At 45.9% G+C, this 13406-nt stretch overlaps 1 protein-coding gene across 2 annotated transcripts in view; it reads right to left on the bottom strand.

The window, feature by feature from the left end:
* Positions 1 to 13406, bottom strand: part of PDXDC1 (pyridoxal dependent decarboxylase domain containing 1) — a 169315-nt gene that overhangs the window by 87250 nt on the left and 68659 nt on the right. For both annotated transcript variants that reach the window (XM_068244776.1, XM_068244777.1), the window contains exon 4: positions 8353 to 8433. In XM_068244776.1, the coding sequence (XP_068100877.1) occupies positions 8353 to 8433 (81 nt within the window). The remainder of the gene's footprint in view (positions 1 to 8352; positions 8434 to 13406) is intronic.

Below are 13406 nucleotides of genomic sequence, written 5' to 3'. Positions count from 1 at the left end.
CTTTAAGTGGTTTTAATTTGATACTACTCTATCGAAAACAAACAAACAGAACCACTTTTGACTGCGATTCCACTGCCTGCTTGAGGAAACCACACCAATGGTAGGACACGCAGAATGCTACACTGTAACAAGCACATCTGTTATGCTGGAGCAGGGAGGGGCATATTCATCAAGAATGGTAAAAAGAAGATTGAAAGGATAATTGGTAGCCCTAGGCAACTGACCTACTTTGCTCCATTTAACAGCTGAAATTTGTTCTATGAATTGCTCAAATAAAAATATGTCCAGTGAAGTGGTCTGTTTAAAGTGACACTGAAGCGAAAAAAAAAAAAAAAAAAAGTATGATATAATGAATTGTATGTATAGTACCGATAATTAATAAAACATTAGTAGCAAAGAAAAGTCATTTTTATTTTCAGTTATAAAGCAGTTTTTCTTTAACATAGCATCATCCTATATAATAATAGGCAACTGTCCCTGCGTACAGCAGGGACAGTTGTCTCTGTGTAGCTGGGTCTGTGCTTTTTGCTACTGCGCATGTGCACAGCACGGACCCAGCCTCACGCAGGCAGGATGACAGGGACGGAGCCAGGCGGTCGGGTGTGTGGCGGGTGCAGGCAGACAGACCTAGCCCGATTTTAAACGGGCTAAGGTCACTAGTTCTCTAATATTTGCAGTTTACAGACTATACTGCATTTTGAAATATGAAAGAGCAGAGCTAATGACCCTTTGACCTCCCCTACAGTAAAATCTTTTCTAAAGTTGTCTTTTACTGTTTCTTTGATGTATAAGTGCTTCAGAAAATAGCATTGCTCTCTGACTAAATTTGTCGGAGAGCTCAGAGAAGCTCTTTTGCATAGATAAGTGACGTTTTTTAACTTCTTGTACTGGAAACAATATGAGACTTTTTTCTTTGCTACTTATGTTCTATTTCTTAGCATTACTACACATTCATTATCTCATAAGTTTATTTTCACTTCAGATTCCCTTCAACAAATCTTTAGCTGGTTTACTTCACTGAATATTTACATCACTGAATATTTACATTAATTATTCTGACTGAACTACTGCACTGAACTAGTACTTAGTGCTGGAGTCTGAAGGGCTGCTTCAATGTCAGTCTAGTCACACAGATGATTTGTATTCTGGTAACAGACTTCTTAAGTTTCTGCCCAGTTTCAAATGTCTATAAAGTTGTTAGTGCAGTCTGTGTCTTTCCTGCAGAGATGTAACATTCATGTCCTGGCCACCCATGAGCCTCGGTGGACAGGAATATGGGACAGCATTTAAAGGGACTCCGAGCACGTCTCATGAGCATGCTTTTAAGACAGATGACTTCCAACAAAGTCATGCTATATGACCCCTCTGGAGGAGCCTCTTGCAATGGCCACGTTTGTTACTTTCTCTTCCTGCTTTATTCAGTGATGCACTTCTCTAACAGAGAAGGCAGGGGTGACCCGGAAGTTATAACATAGCCAAGAGGGCAGCCGCAATTTTAAAACTGAAATCAAAACGAAAAATATTTGGTGTAGAATGGCAATTCAGGCATCAAATGAAAGAGGAGAGCACAAGCTACAGAACCATATGCATCTTAACCACTTCAGGACCACAGTCTTTCTACCCCTTAAGGACCAGGCACTTTTTTTCCCATTCAGACCACTGCAGCTTTCACGGTTTATTGCTCGGTCATACAACCTACCACCTAAATGAATTTTACCTCCTTTTCTTGTCACTAATAAAGCTTTCTTTTGATGCTATTTGATTGCTCCTGCGATTTTTACTTTTTATTATATTCATCAAAAAAGACATGAATTTTGGCAAAAAAATGATTTTTTTAACTTTCTGTGCTGACATTTTTCAAATAAAGTAAAATTTCTGTATACATGCAGCGCGAAAAATGTGGACAAACATGTTTTTGATAAAAAAAAAAAACCCATTCAGTGTATATTTATTGGATTGGGTAAAAGTTATAGCGTTTACAAACTATGGTGCCAAAAGTGAATTTTCCCATTTTGAAGCATCTCTGACTTTTCTGCGCACCTGTCAGGTTTCATGAGGGGCTAAAATTCCAGGATAGTACAAATACCCCCCAAATGACCCCATTTTGGAAAGAAGACATCCCAAAGTATTCAGTGAGAGGCATGGTGAGTTCATAGAAGATTTTATTTTTTGTCACAAGTTAGCGGAAAATGACACTTTCTGACAAAAAAAAGAAAAAAAAAAAAGTTTCCATTTCTTCTAACTTGCAACAAAAAAAAAATGAAATCTGCCACGGACTCACTATGCTCCTCTCTGAATACCTTGAAGTGTCTACTTTCCAAAATGGGGTCATTTGTGGGGTGTGTTCACTGTCCTGGCATTTTGGGGGGTGCCTAATTGTAAGCACCCCTGTAAAGCCTAAAGATGCTCATTGGACTTTAGGCCCCTTAGCGCAGTTAGGCTGCAAAAAAGTGCCACACATGTGGTATTGCCGTACTCAGGAGAAGTAGTATAATGTGTTTTGGGGTGTATTTTTACACATACCCATGCTGGGTGGGAGAAATATCTCCATAAATGACAATTGTTTTATTTTTTTTACACACAATTGTCTATTTATAGAGATATTTCTGCCACTCAGCATGGGTATGTGGAAAAATACACCCCAAAACACATTATACTACTTCTCCTGAGTACGGCGATACCACATGTGTGGCACTTTTTTGCACCCTAACTGCGCTAAGGGGCCCAAAGTTCAATGAGTACCTTTAGGATTTCACAGGTCATTTTGAGAAATTTCGTTTTAAGACTACTCCTCACGGTTTAGGGCCCCTAAAATGCCAGGACAGTATAGGAACCCCACAAATTACCCCATTTTAGAAAGAAGACACCCCAAGGTATTCCGTTAGGAGGATGGTGAGTTCATAGAAGATTTTATTTTTTTGTCACAAGTTAGCGGAAATTGATTTTAATTGTTTTTTTTCACAAAGTGTCATTTTCCGCTAACTTGTGACAAAAAATAAAATCTTCTATGAACTCACCATACTCCTAACGGAATACCTTGGGGTGTCTTCTTTCTAAAATGGGGTCATTTGTGGGGTTCCTATACTGCCCTGGCATTTTAGGGGCCCTAAACCGTGAGGAGTAGTCTTGAAACCAAATGTCGCAAAATGACCTGTGAAATCCTAAAGGTACTCATTGGACTTTGGGCCTCTTAGCGCACTTAGGGTGCAAAAAAGTGCCACACATGTGGTACCGCCGTACTCAGGAGAAGTAGTATAATGTGTTTTGGGGTGTATTTTTACACATACCCATGCTGGGTGGGAGAAATATCTCTGTAAATGACAATTGTTTGATTTTTTTTTACACACAATTGTCCTTTTACAGAGAGATTTCTCCCACCCAGCATGGGTATGTGTAAAAATACACCCCAAAACACAATATACTACTTCTTCTGAGTACGGCGATACCACGTGTGACACTTTTTTGCAACCTAGGTGCGCTAAGGGGCCTAACGTCCTATTCACAGGTCATTTTGAGGCCTTTGGATTCTAGACTACTGCTCACGGTTTAGGGCCCCTTAAATGCCAGGGCAGTATAGGAACCCCACAAGTGACCCCATTTCAGAAAGAAGACACCCCAAGGTATTCTGTTAGGAGTATGGTGAGTTCATAGAAGATTTTTTTTTTGTCACAAGTTAGCAGAAAATGACACTTTGTGAAAAAAAAAAACAATACATATCAATTTCCGCTAACTTGTGACAAAAAATAAAATCTTCTATGAACTCATCATACACCTAACAGAATACCTTGGGGTGTCTTCTTTCTAAAATGGGGTCACTTGTGGGGTTCCTATACTGCCCTGGCATTTTACGGGCCCAAAACTGTGAGTAGTCTGGAAACCAAATTTCTCAAAATGACTGATCAGGGGTATAAGCATCTGCAAATTTTGATGACAGGTGGTCTATGAGGGGGCAAATTTTGTGGAACCGGTCATAAGCAGGGTGGCCTCTTAGATGACAGGATGTTTTGGGCCTGATCTGATGGATAGGAGTGCTAGGGGGTGACAGGAGGTGATTGATGGGTGTCTCAGGGGGCGGTTAGAGGGGAAAATAGATGCAATCAATGCACTGAGGAGGTGATCGGAAGGGGGTCTGAGGGGGACCTGAGGGTTTGGCCGAGTGATCAGGAGCCCACACGGGGAAAATTAGGGCCTGATCTGATGGGTAGGTGTGCTAGGGGGTGACAGGAGGTGATTGATGGGTGTCTCAAGGTGTGATTAGAGGGGGGAAATAGATGCAAGCAATGCACTAGCGAGGTGATCAGGGCTGGGGTCTGAGGACGTTCTGAGGTGTGGGCGGGTGATTGGGTGCCCGCAAGGGGCAGATTAGGGTCTAATCTGATGGGTAACCGTGACAGGTGGTGATAGGGGGTGATTGATGGGTAATTAGTGGGTGTTTAAAGGAGAGAAGAGATGTAAACACTGCACTTGGGAGGTGATCTGATGTCGGATCTGCGGGCGATCTATTGGTGTGGGTGGGTGATCAGATTGCCCGCAAGGGGCAGGTTAGGGGCTGATTGATGGGTGGCAGTGACAGGGGGTGATTGATGGGTGATTGACAGGTGATCAGTGGGTTATTACAGGGAATAACAGATGTAAATATTGCACTGGCGAATTGATAAAGGGGGGTCTGAGGGCAATCTGAGCGTGTGATTGGGTGCCCGCAAGGGGTAGATTAGGGTCTAATCTGATGGGTAACAGTGACAGGTGGTGATAGGGTGGGTGATCAGATTGCCCGCAAGGGGCAGGTTAGGGGCTGATTGATGGGTAGCAGAGACAGGGGGTGATTGACTGGTGATTGACGGGTGATTGACAGGTGATCAGGGGGGATAGATGTCTGGGGAGAATCTGAGGGGTGGGGGGGTGATCAGGAGGGGGCAGTGGGCAGGGGGGGGGGGGGGATAAAAAAAAAATAGCGTTGACAGATAGTGACAGGGAGTGATTGATGGGTGATTAGGGGGGTGACTGGGTGCAAACAGTGGTCTGGGGGGTGGGCAGGGGGGGGGGTCTGAGGGGTGCTGTGGGCGATCAGGGGGCAGGGGGAGGGAAATCAGTGTGCTTGGGTGCAGACTAGGGTGGCTGCAGCTTGCCCTGGTGGTCCCTCGGACACTGGGACCACCAGGGCAGGAGGCAGCCAGTATAATAGGCTTTGTATACATTACAAAGCCTATTATACAATGTAAGTGCGGCGATCCGGGTGCTAGTAACCCGCCGGCGCTTCCGAACGGCCGGCGGGTTACTACGAGCGGTGGGCGGAGCCAGTCCCCGGCGGCTGATCGCGTCACGAATGACGCGATCGCCGCATAACCACTCCCGCAGCCGCCCCCGCCGATGGGCGTATTGCGGTCGTTTGGGCCCGGACTTTGCCGCCGCCCATCGGCTGGGGGCGGTCCTTAAGTGGTTAAAGTACTTTGCAGTACTGGTCGGAGTCTTAAAGGCATGCCCATGAGAGGTGCTCGGAGTCCCTTTAAAACTTGATAAAGATTCTATTTGCGCTTCACAATTGTGACGCCGTCGATATGACATATCGAATGCGTCATGGAGTTACCAACGCTAGTTCTTCGCAAACCAACCAAACTGACAGTTTTTGGTTTAAATACACTTTTTTTTCCCTTCGCCAAAGGGCTGGAGAAATCTTTTCATGGTCAGCTAATTAGCCTCCTGTTGAAAAGATTCTCTGCCAGCACAGGGGACCCCCTGAGGTGTTTATGACCTCATCCATCAGGTGAAGGGTAGATATCAGTTGACAGAAGCTCATAAATGTTAGCTCCTCTAGACTGCTAGGAACCGATCACAGCAGGGGGTTCTCCCAGGATTACCTCAGCTGAAGGATCAAGGAGATTCCATCTCCCAGCTGACCTTTCTGTGATCTTACAAATATGAAATCCATCTTTTGCCATAAAGATGGCTTTCCAAATAGGCAACGGCCTTAAGAACCCGCTTATTCTGAAATTCGGAACCAACCACATGATTGGATGTTTCTGAATTCAAGGTAAGCCCTGCCAAAGCAGAGATATGCATTTTGGGGTCACCGTTCACTCTAAACCCCCCAAGTTTGGTATCAACGTTCTTGATAAATTCTGACAAACCTAAAAATGTTATTGGATTTAACACAACTTGCACGGTTTGCAGATGAGCACACTTATCATGATTCAGGTAAAATTTTGTCTCTCTGAGAGGGGCAGAGATCTCCTATTCCAAAGAGGTGTGTGATCCACGCCCCCTAACCCCTCCTTGCTGGAGTGGGGGCTATAACCAGACAGAGCCCAGAAAGCTCTGTGTCCTTTACCTTCAATCTGATGCCTAGTAACATCCTGGCAGCCCGCAAGGACGCGGGCAAACCCTCCCTCTTGGAACTTCCTAACAAAGGCCTGTTGGCCGCATGGCAACCGCCATTTTGGGACTTTCGCCATAGACTTGCGATTGCCGCATGGACTACCAATAACGGTATTTGAACTGTATATTAAGACATTCTGTTCCTTTCCTTCCCTTCTCTCTGTCAATCAATCTGTTCTAAAATAAGCTGTGTGTATGTAGTTTAGAAATAAACTAACGATTTTATCGTTCAGTCTTGTGCCTGTTCTGGTCATCTGATTGCTGCTATAACGAATCTGCCCTCTGAAGAGTCAGTCATACTACCGCATTGTTTTATGATTTGCTTATAAATTGTTGATTTGCTAGCTAGGTTGTAAATAACCGTTTCTTCCTTCTAGGATTAGCTAGTACCAGATTTCCTGTGCGAAATCGATAACTTTCGTTTCTCGATTGTAAATACAATTCGAGATTGCATCATATAGGGACCCAGTAACCTTTCTTTAACGTCACATTGCTCACAGTCTTTAAGCCGTCGGAAGTGACTATTCCCCGAACGGTGACTTGGGCGTGTTGAACGTGATTGGGCTGGCTACCGTATTATGATAGCGTTGGAGACTGTCCGCTCCATACAACCGGACAGTGGTGGCAGTGTATTTACCAGATTTCCAGCGCGAAATCGATATTTTTAGTTTACCGATTGTATATACAATCAAAATTGTACATGTATGGGCACCTCCAACCAATCTTAACCGTTTACTACGCACACAGTGAATTTGCCTCCAGCAGTCTCTAGTGCATGAGACCTGTATGGCAACAGTGGCCTAGTAATACGGGATTGGTGAGTGATTGTCCCATTACATATTGTCGGCAGCTGCGCGACCAATCTTTATTGTCAGTCTGTTCACTGTACTTCCTGCGTATGCTAACGGGAGCAGATTAGACGGGATTGGCACGCTCTGTCGCCCTTTTCTTTCTTCCCTCTGACGATCCAGCAACCGGTCTCGTTGTCCGTCTGCGCCCGTACTTCCTGCGTACTATAACGGGAGCAGATCTCGACGGGATCGCGGGGCTGGATTGTCACAACAATAAAAGGTTGATTTCCCCATTTCTGGCTGTCCAGCTGAACAGATCTACTTCCACATCCAGTTTATAAGGAAGGCCAGAAAGATCACATATGGAAAAAATATTTTAAAAATCTTGAGTAGAGATGCCGACATCATTAGTAATCCATCATGTTGGTTTAGCAGCAACAGTTCCCTATTTTTCTGCTGTTCTAGTTCTCATTGCAGGGCACCACATACTCATGGCCTCTTCCCTCTCCACAGAACAGAATAGGCTGCCAAGCATAGAGCAATGAAACCATAAGCTTGGCTACAAAGTACCACTAATGTGCAGCTGTATTTTAATGGAAGTGGACAGTTAACATACCGGTTTACAAACATTTAATTAGTGACTAGCAGGGGCGTAAATATGAGGGAGCAACCACTGCAACCGCAGGAGGGCCCAAAGTTGTTAAGGGCCCAAAATACTTTTCCTCCAAATTAAGTGGTGTTGCCACACGTGTTATGGGTGTGCGGATTAGAATTGTCACACTTGTTATAGGACCTCTGGCAGATGACTCTTGCAGTGGGGCCACATGACTTTTAATTATGTTGGTCTTGAAAACAATAGTCGACCTTCCTCCGCACCTTCTTTCTATCTACAAGCTGCCAAACTCTATTCTATGCTGTCTTGCCTTGCTGTGAAGAAATAAAGCTGTGAAGTTTTCTATTGTTAAATTGACGTGCTGCTCCTGGATGTTTTACTTCTTTGGATACTTGTATGTTTCTGCCATTCTGGTCCGGATTGTGCACAGTCTATTAGTATTAATGTTTGGTGTGTGAGCCTCTTTATTGGAAAACTACAGGCATATGGCGTGCACTTACTATCTCTACTTTGGAATGATGACTTGTAATTATGCCACTGGTAACTAGGTCCTTCAATATATTGCAAAATACCTACCGGTAGGATTGCGATTCCTCCTCTTCCTCTTCATGCATCAGAGTCTGCACCAGCTGCAAAATGCTCACCATGTTCTGTCCACTGCAATGACAGACAATAAAACAAACTATTACCCTTATCTCAAAAAGTGCATAGACTGCCGCTCACAATGGTGAGTGGCATTTTTTTTTTTTTTTTTAAACCGACATTCACAAAAAAAAAAAAAAAAAAAATTTGCAGAGAACTGGATTACTCATTAATTTAAGGGCAGAAGTCTCTGCCTGACAGCTACTGCATGATGGCCGTGAATGAAAGAGGTTGGATATTTATCAACATCTAACCTGAAAGTATTGCAGCCACATGCCAGCAATTGCTGACCCTTACTGCCAATGGTGTAGCTAAAGCACTAAGGGCCGGAGCCCACTGCGGAGTTTTTAAAAACGCATACTTTTTATAAACACAGCAATGTGCTCAGGCCCTAAGGGCTCCAATGCGAGATTTACATTGGGCCCCCCTCAAGCACTGTATACATAACAATTGTAATGAAACACCAAAACCTGCCAAGGATAGCCACAGTGCCAGAGAGGTGTAAGAAGGGGAGGAGATCTGTTCGTTTACGATTACCACTATCCAGAACACGTATAGATGTGATTACCAGCATAGCACCAATGAAAAGCCAACAGTGGTTGAAAAAGGGCCTCTCTGGTCCGGGGGCCCTGGTGCAGTCGCAACACCTGCATCCCAGTTGCTATGTCACTGCTAACTGCTCGTGTGGATTGTGCCATTTGGCTGCATGCACAGGAACAATATCCTCCCACTTGACAGGTGAATGGTAACCATTTCAAAAGTAATACCGTATATACTCTAATACAAGTCGACCTAGTGTATAAGTCGACCCCAATATTTGACCCTCTCAAGCTGGCATTTTTTAATGTCTCGAATATAAGTCTATCCAGCAAAGTTGTAGTTAAGTCCAAACCTTCTGTCTTTGGAAGAAATCATAAATAAGGTTAAGGGCAGCATGGTGGCGAGGTAGTTCTCACTCTCGCCTTGCAGTGCTGGGTTCCCGGGTTAAAATCCCAGACAGGTCAACATCTGTATGCAATGTAACAATGTATACTCTGCCTGTGTCTGTGTGGGCTTCCTCCGGGCACTATGGTTTCCTCTCACATCCCACAACATAGATAAGTTAACTGGCTTCCCCACTAACTTGGCCCAAGATTATAATACATACACTACATGATACATAGGCATATGGCTAAGGTAGGGATTAGATTGTGAGCCCCTCTGAGGGACAGTAAGTGACAAGACAGTATACTCTGTACAGCAATGCAGAAGATGTCACTGCTATATAAATACTAAATAATAATAACAGTGGGCATGTATGATACGGATACCAGAAGCAACCCTGCATGATCTCCATGCATCTGCCTCACACTGTGCTGCTGATATGTTAATAGAGAACATTAAAAGCAGCACAGTGTTGGAAACATGCTTGCAGATCACAAGGGGTCAGGGCCGGCCCGCTCATGAGGCAGGGTGAAACTTTTGCCTCAGGCGGCACATTTCTAGGGGCGGCATCCGCCCGTCGGTGGGTGCGGGGAGCCGGCCGCTGAGCTGGAGGGGTAGCGGGCAGGACGGGGGTATTGGGCCTAGCGGCGGGGACCCCTCGCCTGGGTCCCCCGTCCTCCGCTCCCCTCCAGCCCTAAATAGATCAGAAGCGCTACTCGTAAGAGGCAGTGGGCGGGGAGGACTCGCCTCTTCCTCGATCCAGCGTGCGCTCCACTGACGTCACTTCCTGCAACGCCGCCCACTGTATTGTAAGTGGACGGCGTTGCAGGAAGTGACGTAAGTGGAGCGCACGCTTGATCGAGCGAGGAAGAGGTGAGTCCTCCCCGCCCACTGCCTCTTACGAGTAGCGCTTCTGATCTATTTAAGGCTGGAGGGGAGCGGAGGACAGGGGACCCAGGCGAGGGAGAGGGGACAACCTCCCTCCCCACCGCTAGGCCCAATACCCCCGTCCTGCCCGCTACCTCTCCAGCTCGGCGGCGGGGGGGCAGCAATACTTTTTTACAAAATTTGCCTCAGGCGGCAAAAAGGCCAGGGCCGGCCCTGCAAGGGGTTAATCACTTTAAGTATCCTCAGTTAGAAAAGCAATGATAAGCAACAGTGCACACAGGAGCTGAGTGCTGACAGGGAAGATGAACCCAATCCTGTGATTCAAAGAAACCTAGAGAATTACCCAGTCTGGATGCATCTAAACTTCCTCTCAATGCTGATATCCTCCACAGATCACTGAAACACACTAGCTTCAGCTCCCATCCAGCATGTCTCGCTACTCTGATCCCTCCCCCAATTCCTCATGTCACCAGGAAGCAGGAGGGGGATACCTAATGCTAATTGCAGCAATGCTGATAGATAAGGCTGCTCTCCCCAGCTCTGCACAATAAAGGCGTCACAGTTATCAGCAGTGCTGACACTTCAGTGATTGAAGATTCAATGGAGCTCCAGCTTCAATGGAGGAATTTAAGCTGTTCCTGCCTCCCTGGCTGTATGAGAGTCACGTGTTATCAGAGCGGAGGTTAGTCCATTATGCAGCTTGCAGGGGGAGGTGGATTATGGAGACCAAGCATCTTAACGAAAGCAGGGGGACACAATCTGGCTGGCTAGCAGCACAAGGGGAAAAGAATGCAGCAAATGTAGAGCAGAGGGGATGCTTTATACTCTGCTACAAGTCAGAAATTTAGGTCTGATGCAAGTATAAGTCGACCCCCCTACTTTACAAAAGTAGATCAGACCTAAATTTCTCGACTTGTAGACAAGTATATACGGTACTTCATGAATGATAGAGAGGGAACCAACCAACAACCAGAGGAGCTCAGTAAGGTTGGCTCTATCCAATTTTATTGAAAATTAAAAAACTGATTGAAGCAAGTTCATTCTCACTTAAAATGGTAAGGACGGTTTCCCAGAATCAGGGAGCAAAAGAGGGCGGTTATACAGTCGTTTGTTTCAATTATGGCCTGTGCTTGATGCACCATTTCTTTTAGGCTACTGCACCTCAATTCTGTGATTTGAAGTACACTTTAAACAATTTAATAGAGACCTCATATTTCTTCCTGAATCCATTAACCTCCCTGGCGGTAACCCCGTAGTTCGGGGTAAGCCGCGCAGGAGGTTTTCTCAGGCCCTGCTGGGCCCATTTCCTTAAAGAGAACCTGTACTGAGTAAAATTATTTAAAATAAACACATGGGGTAACTTCAAATGAACATTACAGAGTTACCTTGCCATCAGTTCCTCTCAGAAGCTCACCATTTTCTTCTTACAGTGATCCCTACCAGTTCTGACAACATTTTGTCAGAACTGAAATATATCAGTTGCTGTCAGTTATACATCAGTTGCTGTCAGTTACAGCTGAGAGGAGAACTGATGTGTCCATGTTTCCCTATGGCTCAAGTGGACGATGTTACAGTTTAACAGTGTGCTGACCAGGAAGCTGTTATGGGGTAATGGCCATTTTCAAAATGGAGGACGGAGAATTCCATTGATCACAGTGGACAAACAGGATGCAGGAGAGGAAAAATAGATTGATGAGTACACTATACAGGAGGCATGTATGACTTGTGTATGTTTATTTTGACTTTTAATGTTCAGTTCAGGTTTTCTTTAAAGGAAAGGTTCAGGGAGGGTGGGTAAAAAATAAAAATCAAATTCCACTTACCCGGGGCTTCCTCCAGCCCGTGGCAGGCAGGAGGTGCCCTCGCCGCCGCTCCGCAGGCTCCCGGTGGTCTCCGGTGGCCGACCCGACCTGGCCAGGCCGGCTGCCAGGTCGGGCTCTTCTGCGCTCCAAGGCCCGGAACTTCTGCGTCCCACGCCGGCGCGCTGACGTCATCGGACGTCCTCCGGGCTCTACTGCGCATGCGCAGTACTTCTGCGCCTGCGCAGTAGAGCCCGGAGGACGTCCGATGACGTCAGAGCGCCGGCGTGGGACGCAGAAGTTCCGGGCCTTGGAGCGCAGAAGAGCCCGACCTGGCAGCCGGCCTGGCCAGGTCGGGTCGGCCACCGGAGACCACCGGGAGCCTGCGGAGCGACGGCGAGGGCACCTCCTGCCTGCCACGGGCTGGAGGAAGCCCCGGGTAAGTGGAATTTGATTTTTATTTTTTACCCACCCTCCCTGAACCTTCCCTTTAATTTTTTCTCTGCTGCACGCAGCTAGCACTTTGCTAGCTGCGTCAGAACACCGATCGCCGCCGCCGCCCCGCGCTCGATCGCCGCTATCCGTCGCTCCCCCCCCCCCCCCCCCCCCCCCCAGACCCCGTGCGCTGCCTGGCCAATCAGTGCCAGGCAGCGCTGAGGGGTGGATCGGGACTCCCAATGACGTCACTGACGTCATCCCGCCCCGTCGTCATAGCGACGGGGGAAGCCCTCCAGGAAAACCCGTTCTTTGAACGGGATTTCCTGATGGAGATCGCCGAAGGCTATCGAAGGCCATCATGTAGCGAGCCCTGGGCTTTAGATATAAAAAAAAAAAAAAAAAAAAAAAAAAACTGCTGCGCTGCCTCCTGGCGGAATTTATTAGACCGCCAGGAGGGTTAAAGAAGCAAAAATTTCAGTGTTAGGGCTCTTTCACACTAAGTTGCACTGTGATCAACGTGCAGCTAGCCTTGCAACTATAATGTGAGGCACACAGTACAATGAAAGTGTGCCCATACATGGTACAATTTTCTCTTTTCACCACCCAGAGTAGATAATTTAGTTCGATTCTTCCGTTAGATCAAATATAAAGATTATTCCAGCATTTCTGATTGGATTTTTATTAAAAAATAAAATAAATAAATAAATAAAAATGGGATAATCATTTGTTTATCTTGGTAAAAAAAACAAAACAAACAAAAAAAAAAAAAAGATACTTTGACTTTCATTCGATTGCTTTGGTCGAATAAACGGGAAAAATCAACAGTTTTTATTGTACCGTGTATGGACACTATTACGCCCCCTGTAATTGCATGCGTTTCCTGTGTGTTACTGTGTTAGAAACAGCTACATCACACTAGATGTGAAAGCCCCATAGGAA

The sequence above is a fragment of the Hyperolius riggenbachi genome, chromosome 7 (assembly GCF_040937935.1).
Source record: "Hyperolius riggenbachi isolate aHypRig1 chromosome 7, aHypRig1.pri, whole genome shotgun sequence".
Lineage (NCBI taxonomy): Eukaryota > Metazoa > Chordata > Amphibia > Anura > Hyperoliidae > Hyperolius > Hyperolius riggenbachi.
Note: the sequence above shows the minus strand (reverse complement) of the source record. Positions and strands in the feature narration are given on the sequence as shown.